General features: G+C 32.5%; 2 protein-coding genes across 6 annotated transcripts; one reads left to right on the top strand and one right to left on the bottom strand.

Moving 5' to 3' along the window:
* Positions 1–411: 411 nt before the first annotated feature.
* LOC139481018 (uncharacterized) lies at positions 412–19,928 on the top strand. Of its 5 annotated transcripts, none has more exons than XM_071264043.1 (5): positions 511–534; positions 12,332–12,401; positions 16,227–16,397; positions 17,786–18,155; positions 19,419–19,928. In XM_071264043.1, the coding sequence occupies exons 3-5, from the start codon at positions 16,242–16,244 to the stop codon at positions 19,634–19,636; spliced, it is 744 nt and encodes a 247-aa protein (XP_071120144.1). In that variant the 5' UTR covers positions 511–534; positions 12,332–12,401; positions 16,227–16,241; the 3' UTR covers positions 19,637–19,928. The 5 variants fall into 5 exon arrangements, with proteins under 5 accessions (XP_071120147.1, XP_071120144.1, XP_071120148.1 ...); XM_071264042.1 differs by lacking the exon at positions 511–534 and adding an exon at positions 6,785–6,937; XM_071264046.1 differs by lacking the exon at positions 12,332–12,401 and having other exon boundaries at positions 412–534.
* Positions 10,001–11,558, bottom strand: LOC139482809 (uncharacterized). The gene is made up of 2 exons (XM_071266860.1): positions 11,087–11,558; positions 10,001–10,749 (listed from the first exon to the last, which is right to left on the bottom strand). Exons 1-2 carry the CDS (start codon positions 11,394–11,396, stop codon positions 10,745–10,747), a joined length of 315 nt encoding a protein of 104 aa, XP_071122961.1. The 5' UTR covers positions 11,397–11,558; the 3' UTR covers positions 10,001–10,744.
* Positions 19,929–23,857: the final 3,929 nt, after the last annotated feature.

The raw sequence follows: 23,857 nt of genomic DNA, 5'->3' as shown, positions 1-23,857 counted from the left end.
ATAATGAGGTATAGTAATGTGTTATATCAAATTAATAATTTGTTATATCAAATTGTAAAAAGTAAATTAGCATAGCCCTAAAAGACTTCCATATAGTAGAATTAAAATTAAGAATGGAAATGGGGAATGTGTCAAAGAGACAACAACCCGACCAAATAAAAAACAACAGCAGAGGATCACCAACAGTAGGCATGGTATATAGAGGAGTAAATATGTTCATTAAATACTAGCTGTTTCAGTAAGTTTTAACTTCATTTTTTTTTGGAATGAATAAAAAATATTTAGTGAGACATTAATTTGAAGACAAAACGTTTTATTATTGGTAATCGACACCTGACTGAATTAGATCTAATTGAGGACATTTTTCCGCGTGACTTCTCGAGGGTTTTTGTACAATAGACGAATTACAAAGTATCTTTAAAACTTCCTGGTTTTTATTTCAAATTTTCTACTTTTTTGTGAAATTTCATATTTTCTAATTATAAACTTACACTTTTTGGTGGACTAGTTAAAATATGTAGAAGAAGATCTAATGTAAGTAGGACATCTTTATAAGAGTACATATTTCCTGTCAGTCCTTTGTTAATTAATCATACCTTTAACTTTGATTACATCTTCTGAAAATGAATCACTAATTTACAATATGGGACAACCTCTGTTTCCGTACAATTCAGTTAGAATTTTGCATTGTTCATACTATAAAGTTATAGTCATTCATTTTAGAGGATAAAGGGACACACATCTTTCTCATTACTAGAAACACTTAAATAGGAAGGGCATACATATTTTCACTAACAATGTCAAAACTTTAAAAAAGTTAAAACTGTGCATTCTAATATGACGTTCTTCTTAAGCTTTGGGTACAAAGCCATGTTCTAATTCAAATAGAACATGGGCTGCACGTGATTGACGTCACAATTGGAATTGCAACGTCAGGTGAATTTTGAACAACGCCAGAGAACAAAATGGACATTTTTGTTGGTGTTGCTCGGTAGGAAATTAAATAAAAACATTCTAAAAGTAAATTAAAATGTTTCTGTTCTTTTTTATTGATAAACTGCTGATTTTCTATAACGTTTTTGGTTCATGAAATCAAAATGGCGACATTCTTAGTGTCCGCTTCGAAGTAAAAAAAGTTAAAAGATTCCTATTAGAATTGAAATAATTCTATCCTGCCATGCTCTATGCTCATTTTAACATGGGTAGGCATTATATTTGTAAACATTTAATACCTCGCTAGCGCTCGGTATTAAGATATTAACAAATATAATGCCTACCCATGTTAAAATGAGCATAGAGCATGGCAGGATAGAATTATTTCTTAAATCATTTATTTGCGTATGTACCACTGAGGAAAAATCATTTTTTGATTGCATGTTTTTGCTAAAGTCTGCATACAATCTTGTAGAATTAAATTGCGAATCGAAAAGGGGGATGTTTCAATGAAACAACAACCCGACCAAAGATCATAAAACAACCAAAGTCCAGCAATTATTATGAGTCGTCAACAGTCAACACAGAAAAATTCTTGGTTGAATATCGAAATTAACTTCCAATATTGAAGTTGTTGTTTTGCTCACAAGTTAATTGAACGCATGTTATTGTCATTAAGTCTTTAAAGTAATTTCATTTTTGATATTATGCTGTTGGACTTTAGTAGACTTGTTGTTTGATTGACCCTTGTGATTTCCTTAAAAGTAGAAAAAAATAAAGGATTTGGGCTATACATCCATGACACAAAATCAGTATATGCAACAACAAAAACAAAAACACATAAAGCAAAAAGCAAAGAAATGGCGCTTTGATTATTGTTCTTTATCTCAAAGTCACTGTGAGGTCTTTAACACAGAGTAACATAAAAAAAAACTCTCACTTTACTGCAAGATTGCGACAGCCCCTACCAGCATTTAAGCGACATTCTGATAACTATAAAAGAAGAGCTGAGGTTACAACGGTTTGAAATTAGTCAGCGCTTAATGTTTTAAGCATGGTCTACTATGAATGTTTCAGAAACACTTGTGGTGCACCCGAATTCGTGTTTCTTAGTGTTTCTGAACTAATCGCTCAGAAAACACATGAGCGTTACTATATCTTGCTTTTATATTTGATTACCAGAGGCACTTGTGTCGACGTCTTAACCATGCAATTATGAAGCAAACTTCAGTTAAATGTACTAGTTTATATGTATATCAAAACAAATAGAATATGGTGTAATAAAACATCGTGTTGTTCGAAAGCACAATGTCAGAGCACCAACTAACCGTGTATAGGCTTTTGGTTTTTTTTCAATTTATGTTTCGTTTTTGCAATGGCAATGTTAGCTTTTCGTCGACTGATTGAACAGCGACCGATTCATTTAATCGGTTGTTTACTTGCTATTTGATTAATGCCGAAACGGCAAATATAACATGCATAATCAAGACGAGAGCAGTTAATAAATCCAATAAGCAGGCTTTGCCATGAAAGTCGACTGAGACAGCACTGGGTGGAAACGACATGAACTGCAGTAGCATTTTTGACCCCCACACCAGGAATGCATATAGTTCCTCAACTGATCAAAAGAAGTCATGAGTCTAGCCTCATTATGAAGTGAGTTCCATACTTGTCCTGCCTCAAATTTAAAGGATCTTTTACCATAGCTTGAGGTTCTAGGACTAAGGTCTAGATACCTTAGCAGTGTTTACATACCTGAAGTTATATGAATTGTTTTTATTACAAATAAATCTTGAATAAATAAAGGACATTTTTTATTAATTATTCTAAAGGTCTCCAAGGCAATTGAGCGCATTCTACGAGTTAAAACCTCCTGGTTTTTATTTCAAAATTTCTAATTTTTTGAGAAATTTCATTTCTTCTGATTATAAATTAACACTTTTGTATGGACTAGTTAAATATGTAAAAGAAGATCTTATGTAAGTAGGACATCTTTATAAGAGTACAGATTTCCTGTCAGTCATTTGATTATTAAATATACCCTTAATTTTGATTACATCTTCTGAAAATTAATCACCAATTTACAATATGGGACAACCTCTGTTTCCGTACAATTCAGTTAGAGGATTGCATTGTTCATACAGTAAAGATATATTCCTTCATTTTAGAGGATAAAGGGACACAAATCTTTTTCATTATTAGAAACACTAAAATAGCTAGGGCATACATATTTTCACTTACAATGTCAAAACTTTAAAAAAAAAAATTAATACTGTGCAATCATTTATTTGCGTATGTACCACTGATGAAAAATATTTTTTTGATTTCATGTTTTTGCTAAAGTCTGCATACAATCTTGCAGAATTAAATTGCGAATGTTTCAATGAAACAACACCCCAACCAAAGATCATAAAACAACCGAAGTCCAGCAATTATTATGAGTCGTCAACAGTCAACACAGAAAAATTCTTGGTTGAATATCGAAATTAACTTCCAATATTGAAGTTGTTGTTTTGCTCACAAGTTAATTGAATGCATGTTATTGTCATTAAGTCTTTAAAGTAATTTCATTTTTGATATTATGCTGTTGGACTTTAGTAGACTTGTTGTTTGATTGACCCTTGTGATTTCCTTAAAAGTAGAAAAAAATAAAGGATTTGGGCTATACATCCATGACACAAAATCAGTATATGCAACAACAAAAAACACACACATAAAGCAAACAGCAAAGAAATAGCGCTTTGATTATTGTTCTTTATCTCAAAGTCACAGTGAGGTCTTTAACACAGAGTAACATAAAAAAAAAAACTCTCACTTTACTGCAAGATTGGACAGCCCCTACCAGCATTTAAGCGACATTCTGATAACTATAAAAGAAGAGCTGAGGTTACAACGGTTTGAAATTAGTCAGTGTTTAATGTTTTAAGCATGGTCTACTATGAATGTTTCAGAAACACTTGTGGTGACCCGAATTCGTGTTTCATAGTGTTTCTGAACTAATCGCTCATAAAAAACGTGAGCGTTACTTTGTCTTGCTTTTATATTTGATTACCAGAGGCACTTGTGTCGACGTCTTAACCAATTATGGAACAAACTTCTGTTAAATGTACTGGTTTGTATGTATATCAAAACAAACAGGATACGGTGTAATAAAACATCGTGTTGTTCGAAAGCACAATGTCATAGCACCAACTAACCGTGTATAGGCGTTTGGTCTTTTCTTCAATTTTTTTCGTTTTTGCAATGGCAATGTTAGCTTTTCGTCGACTGATTGAACAGCGACCGATTCATTTTATCGGTTGTTTGCTTGCTATTTGATTAATGCCGAAACGGCAAATATAACATGCATAATCAAGACGAGAGCAGTTATTAAATCCAATAAGCAGGCTCTGCCATAAAAGTCGACTGAGATGAAAAAAAATAGTTTTCTTTAAATGATGAGCATTGAGTGTTTCCATTTCTGTATATTCCTTACTCTTACCCTGTTTGGCGGTGTATCGTATATACATCTAAAAGAAAAAACAGAAAGACCGTTCGCATTTAGCACTTGTTAAAATCTATCCTAACGTCAAACCAATGCCCCAGGGCGTCAAACCTATGGCTCAAGTCAAACATATATAGTTATTAAGCCTGTTTTGCCACTAATGCTATTCCATTATTTATTTTTATACTGCATTCGTTCTATTTGAGCAGTCAAAATGCGTTGACTGTATATTTCGATGTCATATACGGTCACTGAACCGATATCCCTTTTCCTCATGAAAATATTTAAATAGAAGTTGCCAAAATAATATTTAATTATTCATACGACCTCTTCAACCTGTTTTTGTTTCCAATGCATACACAGATACAATGATGCGTGGAACGACTTAACCTTGTTTATTTTGAATTTATGAGAAAAACATATTTCATTTGTTAATGTTTTTTGTTTGCAACCTATAAATCATTATGTTTTATGCTCATGGTTGATATTTTAGTCCATACTCAAACGATTTCGTTCACCATCGAGTGTGGGTATCAACAGGTAAATGTACATTTCATTGTGTTGTATATTTCTCCGCGAGCATGATATGAGGATTTTTTAAAGGGGATTTCCCCCAATATTTAAATCAAATAAATAACCTTAACGCATTAGACAACAATTGAAAATGTTTTTTAGATTGCAGTATAAAGACAATAATAGTGCATTGACTCGCATTTCCCCGTTTCTAAGCCTCATCCTTATATCGTTGATATGTCAAGTCAATGCACTATTATTGTCTATTGAAGTAGCTTTCTGCTAACAGTTTGAATCTACGTTTTCGCTGTCTTTTTTACCATAATTTCGATAATTACGTAGTTATAATATAGTAACACTCCGTAAAAAGAATTTGCTTGCGTTTGAAGTCGGGAATCTCACAACTAATTGTTAGCTCTTTGCATTCTGTCTATTTTTAAGATTTGGTGTTCAAATTCATGGTAGGTACTGTAGTTTTCATTCACGAGATGATATCAGGGGCGATTCAGAGATTGATGTATGCGTTGTGGGCACTTATTTTTATTTTAATGACGACCGTATTGCAACGACTAAGACTTTTTTTTATATTAGTTGTTCGGGATGATGTTTCAAATTGGTTGACATAAAAAAAAAAACTGCTTAAATCAATAAAAAAGCAACTTGCAAAATAATAAGATATAGGTGGTATTTATTAGACAGAAAGACGAGTAAATATGTTCATGTAACACCAGTTTCGGTACGTTTTAACTTAAAACTTCACACTGAAATGCACAATAAAAATGTTTAACAAATGTTTAAATACAATAAAGACAACACGCTATATTGTGGGTAAATGATATATAAATGAATCTTATTTCTAACTGAAGGAAATTTTTCCGCTTGACTTCTCGAGGATTCTTGTACAATAAACGAATTACAAGTATCTTTGCGTAAGTAAGTAAGTATGTATGTAAATTTTATTTAGAGTCGGCATATATATACATACATTGTAATAACAGACAAAACATGAGCTCTGGTGAGATCGTTAACCGACTATCACATAAAAATAAACATGCAGCATCATGCAAATACTACCAAAATTTTTTTTTAAAAAGACATAAAATATAATGAAAGCAAATCTATTTGATTTGTGAGCCTCCAGAGTCAAAGTTCATGTGGCAAGCCCCTCTATGTGCATTGAAACGGGGGAATCAGCAAATCACTTGAAGATCATAAAATAAAACAGACTAAAAGCATGAAAACAATAAATAAATAAATATAAGCACTAGCATTTAATGGTAGATATATTCAATAAATGCATAAAAAGCAGAGCAAAAGGCCATTATAAAAAGAAAGGAAGAAATTTCAGCTCTGAGACAGCACTGGGTGGAAACGACATGAACTGCAGTAGCATTTTTGACCCCCACATCAGGAATGCATATGATTCCTAAACTGGTCAAAAGAAGTCATGAGTCTAGCCTCATTAGGAAGTGAGTTCCATACTTGTGCTGCCTCAAATCTAAAGGATCTTTTACAATAGCTTGAGGTTCTAGGTCGAGGTACCTCTGCAGTGTTTACATGCCTGAAACTATATGAATTGTTTTTTATTACAACTAAATCTTGAATAAATATAGGACATTTTTTATTAATTATTTTAAAGGTCTCCAAGACAATTGAGCGCATTCTACGAGTTATTTCAAAATTTCTAATTTTTTGAGAAATTTCATATTTTCTGATTATAAACTTACACTTTTGTATGGACTAGTTAAATATGTAGAAGAAGATCTAATGTAAGTAGGACATCTTTATAAGAGTATAGATTTCCTGTCTGTCATTTGATAATTAAATATACCCTTAACTTTGATTACATCTTCTGAAAATGAATCACCAATTTACAATATGGGACAACCTCTGTTTCCGTACAATTCAGTTAGAATAATTGCATTGTTCATACAGTAAAGATATATTCATTCATTTTAGAGGATAAAGGGACACAAATCTTTCTCATTATTAGAAACACTTAAATAGGTAGGGCATACATTTTTCTCACTTACAATGTCAAAACTATTTATACTGTAGAATCATTTATTTGCGTATGTACCACTAAGGGAAAATTTGCATACAACCTTGCAGAATTAAATTGAGAATGGAAAAGGGGAATGTTTGAAAGAAACAACAACCCGGACATAGAGCAGAAAACAGCCGAAGGCAAGAAATCATTTTGGGTCGTCAACACAGAAAACTTCTTCGTTGAATATCTAAATTCACTTCCAATTTTGAAGATGTTGTTTTGCTCTAAAGTTAATTGTTTTTTTTCTGTACATTACTTTAATGTATGTTATTGATACTAAACCCCTAACGGGAAGGATTGTGCCTGATGTTCATATGATGAAATCATAATCAGTCAGTTTAATTGAAGTCTGGAGCTTGCATGTCAGTTAACTGCTAGTAGTCTGTTGTTATTTATGTATTATTGTCTTTTTGTTTATTTTTTTTGGTTACATCTTCTGACATCAGACTCGGACTTCTCTTGAACTGAATTTTAATGTGCGTATTGTTATGCGTTTACTTTTCTACATTGGCTAGATGTATAGGGGGAGGGTTGAGATCTCACAAACATGTTTAACCCCGCCGCATTTTTGCGCCTGTCCCAAGTCACGAGCCTCTGGCCTTTGTTAGTCTGGTATTATTTTAATTTTAGTTTCTTGTGTACAATTTGGAAATTAGTATGGCGTTCATTATCACTGAACTAGTATATATTTGTTTAGGGGCCAGTTGAAGGACGCCTCCGGGTGCGGACATTTCTCGCTACATTGAAGACCTGTTGGTGACCTTCTGCTGTTGTTTTTTTCTATGGTTGGGTTGTTGTCTCTTTGGCACATTCCCCATTTCCATTCTCAATTTTATTGTCATTTAGTTTTATTTCATTTTTGATATTATGCTGGTTGAATTTAGTAGACTTTTTGTTTGACTGACCCATGTGATCTGCTTAAAAGTAGAAAAAATAAAGGATATTGGCTATTCAGTATTCATCCATGACACAAAATCAGTATATGAAAAACAAAACAAAAACACACATAAAAGCAAAGAAATTGCACTTTCATCATTGTTCTTTATCTCAAAGTCACTGTGAGGTATTTAACACAGAGTAACAGAAAAAAAAAACTCTCACTTTACTGCAAGATTGAGAAGGCTCCTACCAGCATTTAAGCGACATTCTGATAATTATAAAAGAAGAGCTAGGTTACGACGGTTTGAAATTAATCAGTGTTTAATGTTTTAATCATGATCTACTATGCTTATTTCAGAAACACTTGTTGTGCACCCGAATTCGTGTTTCTTAGTGTTTCTGAACTAATCTCTCATAAACCACGTGAGCGTTACTTTGTCTTGCTTTTATATTTAATTACCTGAGGCACTTGTGTCGACGTCTTAACCAATTATAAAGCAAACTTCTGTTAAATGTACAGGTTTATATGTATATCAAAACATACAGAATATTGTGTAATAAAACATCGTGTTGTTCGAAAGCACAATGTCAGAGCACCAACTAACCGTGTATAGGCTTTTGGTCTTTTCTTCAATTTTTTTTTTTTTTTTTTTCGTTTTTGCAATGGCAAAGTTAGCTTTTCGTAGACTGATTTTAGTTATTCGTTTGATATTTGTCACTTCTTTATTTATACCTAGCTAAACGCTAGTACTTCACAAATAAACAAATGTAAACATGAGTTTTGTCAGTTTGTTCCCATTAAGATCCATTAAGAGACTGTTAAAACTGTGGGAAATTATATTTTTCAGTACCGGTAACTAAAACACACCAACTTGGATTTTTGTCTCAGTCGGTTCAAAACGTAACTGTTTCATTCGAGTTTTAATACACTCGCATTCAAATTCGTATATATATAATATATATGTTACAGTGAATTTGTATAATCAGTGATTAAGTAGAATCCCTGATTTTTCAGGGATTATGTAGAATCACTAAAATCCTTAGTGATTATACAGATTCCCTGAAAATTACCAGTGATTTTACATAATCACTGATAATATTAATTAGTATTCTACAAATTCCCTAATATGATTTTAGTGATTATCAATAATTAAAAGCTCCAAAGATGATGAAACAAATTAACATAGACAAATTATCATTATTTTCTTATTCCTTGAAAATTTAAGTAAACATGCAGTTTTCATTCCTGATATACTATTTGATTCTTAAGTGATGAGTTTTTTCCTTTATATTTTATCCAAGTGTTGAACCTCATTATTCTACTAACAAATAAGCTCGGCACAGGTACAGGTGTTGCTTGGGTTGAAGAAAACGTATGCTCAAAAGTTAATGCAAATTGCAGAGGAAAAACAACATATATCTCAAACCATTCCACAAGTGGTTCCAGGAAAGGGAGAACCTTGCCATATACCAATGGACTCCTGCTCGGATCATTAATTCAAGAAAATTGAAGAAATCAGTTTGAGATTGCTGATTTCCCTTCATTGATACCTTCAGATGTTTGCGCTGAAACTCTATTTCTCTGAGACGTGCCGTAAAATATGATTGGATATGGAGGACAAGGTTTTTTAAATGTTGATATTGTGGTAAAAACTTCAGATATTTCTACGTCTTTTGCTGTTTTAATTGACAAATTCGGGATAGAATTGACAATCTTATGAATGTTTACATTAATGTAATATATATATATATTTGAAATAATATAAGTTGACAATCTTATGAATGTGTACATTAATGTAATATATATATTTAACACATGACAGAGGAAAAATTCCTTTGATCTTACTGTGGTATAATCTGGATAATGCACGGGTCAGGTGTGCATTAACTACTTCAATAATTGCACAGGTCACGTGAACTTCACGTCCTTGACAGATGTTTATTGTACAGTACTTTGCGTTTGTTGATTCCATAGCTACTACAAATATTTGTTTTTCTCCATTTTGTAAGAAATATCAAGTGGATACATGTATCTATACTCGGACATAAAAATCAGTCACTTGATAAAACATCAGAATAGAAAACATACAAAACAAATGTAGTAGTATTACAATCAACACAATACAAGTCTAAATAAGATAAAGAACACAGGTTGATTTAATACTAAAATTATGTTTCCATCAATATAAAAAAAATTGTCATTAAAAAAAATGAAAATAAAGTATCATCGACATCTTCCTATTATAGTCTTGATATGTAAGTTATGAGTGTCACAACATGACACAATGAAAACTAAAAAAAAAACCCGCTTTTTCATATATTTCTATGTACGGCTTAAAAACAACTTAAAATAACAATTCAGTGTTAAAAATTGAAAACAAAATCTGTGAGGTTCACATCTTCGTTACAAAATTGAACACGCAGTTTTGAAAAGAGCTGTTACTTGGCAATCCCCGATAATTTCCTTCTGGTTTTGAAACATTAAATGCATTTTCTGTATTTTCAATATTAACTTGCTCAGGAAGGATTGCACGAGTATCGGTTAATGGTTTGGGATCCTCAAGTTTTATCTGCTTATTAGATGGATTCAAAATGTTAGAGACATCTTTTAGCATAGAATCCGCAGGTCTTTTGTAGGTACGAACAGCCTTTTCCTAATTTTCCTAAAATGCTGTTAATATCTTGAACAGACAAATCCTTCAGGTTTGGTATAATTAAACCACTACCAATTTTAGAATTCTTCCAGTCTTCATAGACATTAACTGCCCATTTTGTGGCTTTCTATGGTTTTTGTTCTCAGCATCTTCAATAAGTGTATCTCAATTTCATTGTCTGTCATTTCTGCAAACCTTGATTCGACTCCTTGTTCCTGATCTTTAGGTTCTTCATTCTAAAATAAGATAATATCACATAATTTAACACAAATATTTCATGAATGTTCCGGATGAGAACAATTAAACAATAAAACTAGTCGGAAGTTTCCGCAAATGATTATATCAAGGGTCTAAGAAGCAGATCCAGAACTTTTTATTTAAGGGGGAGGGCTGACAGACCTAAAAGGAGGGGGCGCGGGTCATGCTTCAGTGATTCCCTATATATAATTAACCATTTTTTTTCCACAAAAGAGGGACCCGGGACTCCATCCCTTGGATCCGTCTATGGGTCCACACCTCAAATCATGCAATAATGGGTCTGCGCGTGGCAGATAATTCTAAAAAAAGACGTACCTTGACATTTTGGATCTTTCCGTTTTCCGAAGGAACTTGCAACCATAGATCTAAGGCTAGTCCTACAATGTAGGTCAAATGAAACAGCTGATGTGTTGATTAAATCTCCAGATGCATTCTCATCCATCACATTACTAGGAAACTCTCCAAAAAAGTCCTCTATATTTACATTTCTCAGTTCCATTTCATCCTCCAATGTTTCTAATACTTGTGATAAGATCATATCATCCTCCGATAATTCATTGAAATCCATCCATTTCAACGTCTTGTTGGGCGGATGTGATTTATGCGGGAAAATTGTTGACGTCATGTGTTAAAACAGTTATTGGCCAATCAAATCGGTATATGTTTTAATTTGCACAGCACGAGATGACCCATTAACCCGAACTCCTTCGTCGTTCGGGTTAAACAGGGTCACTCGAGCTGTGCAAATTAAATCCCATATACCGACTTGCTTGGTCAATAACTATAACATATATGTATTTTAAATAATATAAAAACATACAGGAACAAATTTACTGTCAAATTTTAGAAAGACACCTTATGATTACTAAACAAACAACCCAATAATTTACAAAAATAAAAATTTAAAAAGTTGGATAAATGGGAAGACACCTTTATATATTTTAGTATCATTTCAGTTATTCTGTATAATCCCTGACGTTTTTTCTAGTGATTATACATAATCCCTGAAAATTTTAGTGATTATATATAATCCCTAAACTAGCCAGTGATTATACATAATCCCTTAAAATTTTAGGGATTCTACATAATCCCTGATTATGCAAATTCACTGTAACATATATACATAAAATCTACATTCAAATATATAAGGTTTAAAAATGGGTACAGTCATATTTCTTATCAATGCATACTTTTACAATATCAACATCTAGTCAACGCTGTGTTTTTACCCACAACGCCTACTTAAATTAATATCATCTATTTCATACAAAATAATGACTTTTTCTCTTTACAAAACTATGTTACATTTGGTTTGAGGATTCACGACTGTTTACATACCTTCGAAACTATCATCGTCATTTTCGGTGTCGTTATATAAACAAACAAATTAAATCTTTTAATACAGTAGTTATAATATTTTATCAAATGGAAGGAATGGTTTATTATTCAGTGTCCCCAAGACAAATTATAAACAATATTAAGATACGGAAGATACGTAATTAGATCAGTTATTTATAATAATACCTCAGTAACATTGTTATTTTACTATATCTGATTCAGAAGAGTCAACATATTTATCTTGGTTTTCACAAGAATATTAAACAGCAACACGCGTGAGAGGAACAAACAAGTAAGAATTTGCTTTTCCTTAATTTGTAGAACATTTTACATTCAAATAATATTTTTTGTACTTTTTTCATATAATTTGGTGCTGAAAATTAATTTATTTTGCTTTTTATGATGACTTTTTGAATTTATCACTTTTTATATATTCGAATTTGTACAACTATCATGAGCCAATGAATAATGTTCAATATCCGCAAATTGTTAAGGATTTTGGTGAAATAACTGAAATGACACTATTTTGTTCAATAAAATTTGAGATGCCATTGCAGCACTCACATAATCTAAACAACTGAGAAATAGAAAAAAAAAGGGCTGAACATCCCAATTAAGGAAAGAAAAATTGATAATATAAAAACAATTGTGTCAAGTGTGTAGTAAGTGTAGTACAATTCTTGTATGTTGATGTATAAAGAATAATGTATGCAGAAAAAGAAAAAAAAAAGTTATTCAAATCCACCTTAGTTATTTTTAAACCTTTCTAAAGCATTTAACTTGAACAATATTATTTTCGACCGTCTCTCTGGTATCTTCGCCCCCTCTTCTTTTACCAAGCTCATAACTTGAATTTTTAATATCGAAATTTTGTCTGAAATATGAAAATAATGACAAATTACGTGTTTCCGTATATGGTCTTTTTAAATAACTTTCGGATTATGTGTTTCCGTATATGGTAATGTTTCTGTTTATATTTTAAGATTACGCTGTCGCAAACATTATTTAAAACGTAGATTAATCGATCTAGGTTAAAAATATCAATGAAATTCCATGTGACTTGTGATAGTCGTAAAAAATAACACGACCGTATTTTGTTTAACGACAATGAGGAATTTAAGTTGAATAAAAAAATGAAATGAGGGAGTGTATAGCACACCGGGTATCCATACTCGAAACCATGGAGGGATCGAATTCCGAGGAGTCTTTTCACACACACTTCCGATAATGATCCATTCTCAATTTTATGTGTGTGTTTTACCGTCTGCCTGTCCTGTCTGGATATTGCGGACTAATATACCTATTTAATGTTTTTGATGGCTGTTTGTATTGCCTCTTTGGATTCTATGCTGACGGGCGATGTATGTGGTGGTGTGCGCAGTAGGTCTTGGTCGTTGATGGAGTTGTTGTTTTTTGTTGTGGAGGTGTAGTAGATCAGCGATGACATACCTTGTTGCGGTTATAAGGACTGGTGACAATATCCCTGTTTATTACAACTCCAACTGGTTTCCCTTTGTACTTTGTTGGTGTTAGTTCTTGACCGACTATGGTGTCTCTAGCTTCGGTCTGAGTGTTGTGGTCTTAGCTTGTGGTTTGTTGTTGTTCTGCAATGGATACAACGGCGGTTTTGTGGCCATCAACTGGTCGTAACGGTTAGCCATGCATCTCCTGGTAGATGGTGGCTTGTTCTCATTTTTCAGGTCCGGCTCAGGTTTCATAGAAGTATCTGATTCCTTGACCTTGATCCAAGTAAACTGAACTGAGACTTGGTCAGAACTGGCGGTGAATTTCAAATCCGGCTCTTTTCCATCCAAAACCATTGTTACCAATAGGGCTTTCAGTTCATTAGGTAGTTCCATAATGTCTGTCAACGATGTTTACGATTCAACTCACGTATGACGAATAGAAAAAAAAATCATTGTTTTATATAAAATCGTATAAAAAGTAAATATCGTTTTTTGTTAGTACGTTCTCCTTTTTAAAACTCATGGATCAGACCTGATTACAACTAAAGTGTATTGAAAAGGGGAATTCTAGAAGTATATACAAAGAAAAGCAAATACGAACAATTGAATCTGACCCAGAAAGCCTGTCCGAATTGGTTGAAGCACAGATACATGTTTGAACACTGAATAGGACCCATGTGTCCACCTTTCGGGTCGTTATTGTACACACATATATTTTAAATAAAGCATATCATTGAGCTTTTTTATTTATTATATTTAAACATTTATATGAAACTCTGGAATAAAAAGCTATATCGTAGAGTTGCAAGTTACAAGAGTCGAGTTGAAAGTTACTAAAGTCGAGTTGCGTGTTACAAAAGTCGAGTTGCGAGTTAAGAAAGTCGAGTTGTGAGTTAAGAAAGTCGAGTTGCGAGTTAAGAAAGTCGAGTTGCGAGTTAAGAAAGTCGAGTTGCGAGTTACATTTTTTTTTATAAAAATCTAATATAAGTTAAGTTCTGGAAGTATTTGGAAAAAAAAAATAATGTTTCCTTAAAGGACGAGATCGATCTTATGTAATCCAGTGCGTTAACACTACCACATAAAAAGAACCGGTCTGACCAATATTACATTATTACCTTATATTTCGTAAACAAATAATCCTAAAAATAGAATAGTAAAGGAATTTCTACATCTCGCGCGGACTATATATAATACATTGCAAAATCATGGAGAAAATAGTTTGCTCATTGGAATTTCGTATGGATTTATTAATCTGTTTTTTTTTTTTTTTTTGGTTCTTATACATCACAAGTCCTTTTAACAAAGACATGTGTGTGGACTATCGCTTAATAACGAACGGTCAATGCAGCGAGAAATCATACACCTAGAGGGAGCTCCGAGCAGGCCTAAAAACCGTTGTTCATTAGATCAAGAATATCGACGCCATTCTATGCTTCTAAATATAAAGATGAACCAAAAAATATACAAGAGTAACAAAGGCTAAAGGTTCTTGACTTAGGTCAGACACAAAAATGCGGCGGGTTTAAACTGGTTTTATACACGCCAATCATTTCCCCTTCATCCCTAGCCCATGTAGACATATATAATGTTAACGTCCACAATTTTGAGTGTCACTGCCAAAGAATAAATTTTGCGGTCCCTAACTAATATTGCCAGGCTCTGCAGCTGCCCCAAAAAGCCCACTCTAAATGAAATCTGCAGGAGGGGTCTTTTACATATATGTACTATAGTTTGGTTGCTATCTCTCTTTACGTTTAATATGACGGTGCTATCTATGAAATTTAATAATAATTAAACTGCAAGCCATCAAAAGGCTATCTGCTTCTTCAGAAAATACTATACGTTGTGATTATGTAAGCAATCTATTTAACTTTTAAAAGAGACTCAGATGAGGTCCAAACAACAACAAAAAATCTATATAAATTCTATAAGCAATCATCATTCGAAAATGTTAAACAGTTACACAAAAAAAAAATTAAAAAAGATTCATTTCCATATTTTTACGCAATTCCACTTTTGTGACTCGCAACTCAACTTTCGCAACTCGTCTTTTGTAACTCGCAACTCGACTTTCTTAACTCGCAGCTCGACTTTGTTAACTCGCAACTCGTCTTTTGTATCTCGCAACTCGACTTTCTTAACTCGCAACTCGACTTTCTTAACTCTTAACTCGACTTTTGTAACTCGCAACTCGATAATCGCAATTCGCAACTCGATACTCGACAACAAGTGAATCTCCTGAAATGGCGAATTGTATTGAACAATTTAAACAAAAAAATAAAACGGTATGATTTACGAAAAAACAATATATTAACAGTCAGAAATTAAGATCTGACCCAAATCATCTAAGCTAGAAATGGCTTTTCCATTACAAATTGATAATACAATTCAAAAGCGAAACATGTGTTTGTCTGTGAGTTGCTTGACTCATCTGCTTTATTCCTTTGTTTTATCCGTTTCATTATATCAAATTATTATTTGTCTTAATGAATAAAATAGTTTGTGTATTTTTAAGAAAATAAGATACCATAACCATACAGATGTAGTCAAGGGCAAGTTGTTAAATTTGCTTTTTTAGTTAATCTCAATAGTTGAGCTCCCTTTAAATTAAATTAAAATCAAAATCAAAAACTTTTTTTTTTCATGTGCAGTTTATGTGAAGCAGTATGATGATCACAATTTTGACACTAGCATCGTTATTTACCAGTACTTATGGGCATGGAAGACTAATTTTACCTCCAGGTAGATCCACGATGTGGCGGCTTGGATATAACACTCCTAAGAATTATAACGACAACCAAGTTTCATGTGGCGGCTTTTACGTATGTATACTTGATATCTCTCTATTCGTCTATTTTACATTTTATTATTTAATTGAGTATTTCATGTTTGTTTAGTGTTTCTTTCTGTAGTTTTGTTGCGACGTAAATATTTGTAAAAGTCAAAATTGTTTGAAACACCAAACACACGTAAATGTTAGTACGGCCAATCTTTCCTAAACTCCTCCCTGCCACGATGTATAATCCTATATACTAACTATTGTGTATAAGGTGTGACACTGTGAGGTGTTGCCTGTAGTGTACAGTACAATAAGACATCGTACTAATGGAGTCGAGTTACACTTGTACCTTAAGATTTATTTTCTTTGTTTCAATGATTTATGTATTATCATGTTTCGAATATTAGATTATTTCTGAATAAGAAATATGTGTAGAAAAACTTTAACCCTGTGAAGAAAACCAGCGCGCAAATTTTTATTTTTGTTATTTCCATAGTTGGGCAAATAAAATCTAAATAAGTCATGCAAGCTGAAGATTTGATGCCATCTTCATAAAGTCGGGGCTATAACATTTTTTGTTTGTTTTTTTTTAAATTTTTGAATCGATAATTTTTGGAATAAACTTCAATTGTGTAACAACCGAGGCCTTGTGAATATTTCAATAAATCTATGGCTTTTATGAATTAATTTCTAACGCAGACGACGACAACACGATATCAGTTATCTATCAATGTGTCTCTTTTCAGTAGCTCGAAACCTTTACAGATAACAACGCTTGAACGAATCTTGATATTTGGGTATTTCCCGCGTTTTCTCAGATGAATATTTCAATTAAATACAGTACAGACACAGACACTTGTCTCAAAAAAAAATTTCCTATATATCTTAATATAACTATATTAAGGTATATAGGATTTTTTTTTTATTTTATTTTGAGACAATTGCCTGTGAGTACAGAATATCATAAGCCGAAATAACTTGTTGGTTCTAAAAGTCATTTATAAATCTATGCAAATAAGTATTAATGAAAATATCGATTCGGAGGTAAATTCAAAAGGGGGAAGTACACAAACCCTGCCGCAATCAACCGTTACGACTATATCAGCCAAAAAACGAATAGAAAACAACTATAGTATTTCTGACTTTGGAACAGTCTTTCAAAAAGGATACTAGGTTTAATAAAGTTTTATAGCTAGCAACCCCTACTATAGTAAATGCTTCCATAAAATTGGCTGTTAAATACTGTAACTGTAATTCAAAATTTGGCAACCAAGAAGCACAGTATTAGTTAATTTGGAAGGATATTACCGTATGATATAAATAGAGCTGATAATTTTGGCTTCATAACAATTTAAATGTACCAACTGCATATAGCATGTATAGTAAAGCAAAGAGATTAACGTATAAATTTACATAAAATGGTACTTTCAGAAACAATGGACTTTAAACAAAGGAAAGTGTGGACTATGTGGAGATCCATGGGACGGTACACGCGAGAACGAGGCTGGAGGAAAATATGCGACTGGCACTATAGCAGGAAATTATAGTGCCGGAAACACAATGGAAGTGAAACTACAAATAACAGCTTCTCATAAAGGTTTTCACGAATTTCGTATTTGTCCTGTTAATAGCCCCAGTGTACGAGCCACTCAGTCATGCTTTGATGCACATATACTCCATCAACCTAACGGGCAAACTAAATTTGATGAGCCAGGAGCTGTTGGGACATATGCAGTCACACTTGTTCTTCCTCGAGATGTATCATGTACACAATGTGTGCTACAATGGATATGGAATACAGGTAAAACTCATATTATAAAGTCATTATCACGTGACATTGCAGATATTTTCTCCGTCCTTCGTCATGATAAGAACCAGAGGTCAATGACTCGAGTACTGATAATGACCGAGGGAAGATAATATATCTGGAATGAAAAATGTCATGTCAATATCTCCATTAAAATACTGCATATTCTTTTTTTATTTCAAGATGTGTTAATATTATATGTACTAATATTATATGTACTTTATACTAGTACTTAAAACTGTCACAATAACAAACCAACATGATAGACATTTGGGGTCGAATATTTGATATTCGGGTAGAGAGGGCATTTTTCTTACGATTGTTTATATTCACCTTTTGTTAGAGTTGATTTTTTTTTTAAATCCGTAAATTTAATTTTCTTTATTTTTTACACAAGTATTTTCTGCAATTGGCTGCACATAGTATTGCAGAGTATTAATTTTTCCATTTCAATTTCAGTTCTTTCTAGGTCTGATTATACATTTTAAAAAATATCATAATTCCAATCCAAAAAGGTTGGGTACATATTGTTTCCTGATCTGAAGCAAATAAACGATACATTCTACAGAACTATAATGGTAAAACTTTAATTTGCGACTATTTCATAGTACATACGTAAAACACATGGGAAGTATATACAATACATACTATAAAAATTTTTATATCAATTTTAGCCAACTGGCATTGATGGGAAATACATGTATACGGATCACCATTCGTTAATATAAGCATTCAGTGCCTATAATTCGATACTTATTATAGTATACAAATTTAGCACACTGATGATTAAAGTTAGACCTTCATGATTGATTGATTGATTGATTGATTGATTGATTGATTGATTGATTGATTGATTGATTGATTGATTGATTGATTGATTGATTAAATGATTGATTGATTGATTGATTGATTGATTGATTGATTGATTGATTGATTGATTGATTGATGTTTATACGCTATTTTGAGGCAATCAGTTTTTATTAGCGGAGGAAGCAGGAGATGGAGGAAACCATCGACATTCGGTAGGATAAATGACAAAGTTAATCAATTAAGATTGGAATCGCGCACTTACCATGTGCAAGCTTTTTACTTACAACCTCAGTGTTTACAAGTCTAGTGATTTAGTGGTTCAACCATTTAGACCACTCAGCAATCCAGGTCCCTCGGAACATCTTTTAAAATTACATTGTTATTGGTTTCTAATTTCAATGATTTAGTTTACGGGTATCTGACATACATTGTATTATTTTATTATAGGTAACTCGTATGGCTGTGATCAAAATAACACATGTTGTATTGGATGTGGTCCCCAGGAGCAGTTTTATGGGTGCGCCGACATAGCTATTTCTCCTGCATCAGGATTTTCTGCTACCGACAACACTAACCATGCAACCTCCTACCACGTCCAGAATTTCTCTTGGTGTTTAATTTACATACTTGTCATCCAGATACTGATTAATGATTTGTATTTTTGAACAGAAATACACTTCAGCACACCTTGTAAAACATTGATACTCATACGAATTTGATATTCAAAAACAAATTATTTTTATTATTACATGTATATATATCGATTTATCTGTAATGTTGACTACGTTCGTCTTTGTTATAAAACCTGTTGCACATCATTCAATATTAATGACAGAACGTGTTTCGTTTTATATTATGTTAAATACCGTTCAAGCAGTGTTATTATTTTTATTGCCATGTACCTTGGATATGTTTTCAGAATTGATACTGAATAAAAAGATCTAGATCGATTACAAATGAGACAATTAACTCTCCATCAAAAATGAAAGAACATAGAAGTTTGCAACAATAGGTCACCGTAGGGCCTTCAGCATTGAATAAAACCCATACCACATGGTCAGCTTTAAAAGACCCCAAAAGGACATATATCAAAAGCAATTCAAACGAGAAAGCTAACGGCATGATTTATGAACCAAATTAATTGAAAAAAAAACATATAAAAACAACAGCAAACAACAGCAACTCAATAACAGGCTCCCGACTTGTGACAGGCACATACATACCGTGACAGGGTCAATATAAAAATACAGAAATATGGTATGATTGACAATGAGACAACTATCCACCAAAGAAATAACATCTTTTTTCTAGTGCCAAACCATGATCACTCTAATCTGGACAGATGTGTAATACTACAACACAAGATTAAACTATAAAAAAAAATCAAATGAAAGGTCTTAGTTGACCAGATCGATAAAAAAAACAGAAAAAAAACAATAAACACACACACACAAGCTCACAGGGAATTTATACATCCCTACAGCAAAAAAAAAAACCGGAAAGTACAGATCTGAAAGTACGATCAGTTATTTTAAACAACTAATAAAAAAAACACTAAAATTAGATTAAACTATCAATTAGTACACATCCACCATTCAATGGATTTAGTGTCATTAACAGTCAAAGAAAACATGACCTTGTGCAACCTGTGAAAAAGTTACTATTTATACTTGAACCTTAAGTCACTGAAGCAACAGTGAGGTGTAAACAGATCATACCATACAAAAAAAAGAATGGAATCCAGAATTCAAGGACTAATAAACAAGACAATCAGAAATGAACAAATAATTGAAGTATGTTCTATGTATATGTTGTTATATGACCGACCGAGAATGAGTTGAGTATTAAAAAAAACATATTTTAACCCGAGATATGTTCACGTGCGTGTGTACATACATTTGGCAATCAATAAGCTCGCCCTCGTTAGCTTAAGTCTTGCTGTAATTTTTCGGTTTTGATAGGTGTAATGTTGGTAACAGATCTTAAAGTTTCTCTTTCTAATATATATAAATATATATATATAATATATATTCAATTCAATTCAATATTTATTGGAAAGAGCACAATAGAGGCGTGATCCACTGAAATACAGACAATAATAATATTAAAACAACATATAAATAAAAGATAGATGGATGTAACGTCATACGTAAATTCTATGGATACTATAACATTTGAGGTATATTCTATATAAATACCATTACATTCAAAACTCATATTGATACCATATCCATATACAGCACGAGTATTCTAATATTTTTTTTTTATTCATAATTTTACTTAAAACACACAATATATATACTGTGAGTAGTCGTGCCATGTACAACCATATACCTTGTTATTTTTGTAACTATTCGTTAAAATCTTTATTTGATTCTTTTTATTGCAAAAGTGTGTGTTTTCGGCTCTAGTATGGAAACTATCTATATCGTTTCCTTTTTGCAACAGAAGCCAATTTACCGGACTTCTAAGTAAAAGAAAATGATGATTTAAAGCTGAAAAAAGCTCTATAGAAATAGTTTTGGTATTTAATACAATACAAACTTTTGAACTCTACCAAACGTCTTTTGTTACTTTTCAGTGCGCCGAAAAATGTTGATTGGATTTTGAATTTGTTACACTTGTTTATAGAACCAAACCAAATGCACTAAAATCGAAAACAGGAAATAACCCTTTTACAAACGATCTTTATCTAGAAGATTTTTTTTTTTTGGCAAATTAGAAACGTGCCATGCACAAACAAGAAAACTATACGGAAATTGGAATACAGCATATGTAAATTACAAATGTCAGAATATGGCGCAGATATTCCGATTTATCGGTTAATCAAGTCAATATAAAACATAATGTTTATAAGATTTTATTCTCAGGTGCAAGTTAAGCTATAGAAAACAATGACCTCGATGGTAATGATGACAACTGACACGAACAGAATGCATTTGTTAATTATTCCTGCCACGTGTTTCCAAATTTTGCTGTTACAACCAGTCCATGGATACGATTTGTCTTTACCTAATTTGCAGATAGGTTCCTCTTGCTGATTTGTTTTTCGTAAGCATAAGTATCGTAGCCAATGCGGAACGTTGTCTGAAGGATTTTTGTTGTAAATGAAATGGACGAGCAAAACACCCAACGTAACGACAGTACTAAAGGTTAATTGTAGTAGTAACAATATGTTGAAATTTGATAATGGGTCCGTAGCCGGAAGTAGGTCAGAGACCATAGTCATAAAGACCGTGAAGGTGAGGACTATTGTAACAGCATATCCAACTCGATCAGAAGAGTCCAGTGGTAGAAGAAAAACAAGCACATTTGCAAAACTTATGAGAAAAACTGGGACCACAAGGTTCATCGTCACGAAAAGTGGTCTTCGCCCTAAATTGATTGTATAGGTTAACTTGGACCAAGTGGTGTTTGCATTTAGTTGTCCTGTTTTTACAAAAGTATTCTATATTTTAAATATGTACATAATAATACGTGTCAACCTATTTACTGAGTGTTTAAAATATAATGATTAAGTAAAGTAAAGTAATACAACTTTAAAAACAATTGTTTCTATTCAAAAGCTCTTAATGCTATTTACGACATGCGACCACGAAATAATTCAAAATAATTCAGCGTAGAAATTGCATCTACATTGTATGCATTGATTAAGTCTTACATAGAACTGAAGAACCTCTGGTATGCAATACCGCTGACCTTGTTTGTATTAAGGTGTTTTATGGTAAAGCCGAACTTTAGTCAAATTTTTGTACATATATCTATAATGCTTTACTTAGTTAAGTTCAAGTTATTTGTGGTAACAAAACCTATGGCTTGATAAAGTTAATTACTTATTTATACAAAAGCTATATTAGAAGATTGTACCTGCCGTAAGAAGAGACAAAAGGAACAGAAAAATGGAAATTACAATAAAATAAGAATGTGTCCATAGTACACGGATGCCCAACTCGCACTATAATTTTCCATGTTCAGTGGACTGTGAAATTGAGATCAAAACTTTAAGTTGGAATTAAAATTAGAAAGATCATATCATAGGGAACATGTGTACTAAGTTTCAAGTTGATGTGACTTTAACTTCATCAAAAACTACCTTGGCCAAAAACTTTAACCAAAACTTTAACCTGAACTTCGCATTATCATTTTCTATGTTCACTGGACCATGAAATTGGGGTCAAAACTATAATTTGGCATTAAAATTAGAAAGATCATATCATGGGGCAGTTTCAAGTTGATTTGACTTCAACTTCATTAAAAACTACCTTGACCAAAAACTTTAACCTGTAGTGGGACTGACGGACGAACGGAGGCACAGACCAGAAAACATAATGCCCCTCTAATATCGTAGATGGGGCATAAAAATCTTCTATTTTATCGATCGTTTTGTATAGGGTTTACTATATGTCTTATTGGACATTCAAGAAAAAAGACAGTTGTTGCTGTTTATATTTAGAATATTTTCATATATCAATTTTTTTTAGCAGTATAGTTCTTGATAATTCAAAGAAAAAATGTTATCAAGGTAACGTTAGTTGTTGTTTTATTTACACATCATTAAGGCAATTTTTATGTTCGTACGAGCAAAGCGAATGAGAACATAAGTAAGTTCTGTGCTACGTAGGGCAATAGTTCTTTATGGAGTTTGCGTATTACAGACATTAAGATTTTGAAAACTTATTATGTAAATTTCAAAGCTTAGTGTAGATAAACAATCAGAGACATCAAATGAAAAAAATAATTTCGTGCAATTTCTGAAGATTATACAATCAGAGGACATCTTTATTATTTTCACTTTTCGCTAAATAAAAGATGTCCTCTATCTGAATAATGCAAAGTTCAGTGACTATGTTGGACGCATCTATCCACTTGAACTTCATATAAAGGAT

Source organism: Mytilus edulis, chromosome 7 (genome assembly GCF_963676685.1).
Source record: "Mytilus edulis chromosome 7, xbMytEdul2.2, whole genome shotgun sequence".
Taxonomy (NCBI): Eukaryota; Metazoa; Mollusca; class Bivalvia; order Mytilida; family Mytilidae; genus Mytilus; species Mytilus edulis.
This window is presented reverse-complemented; position numbering and strand designations above follow the sequence as displayed.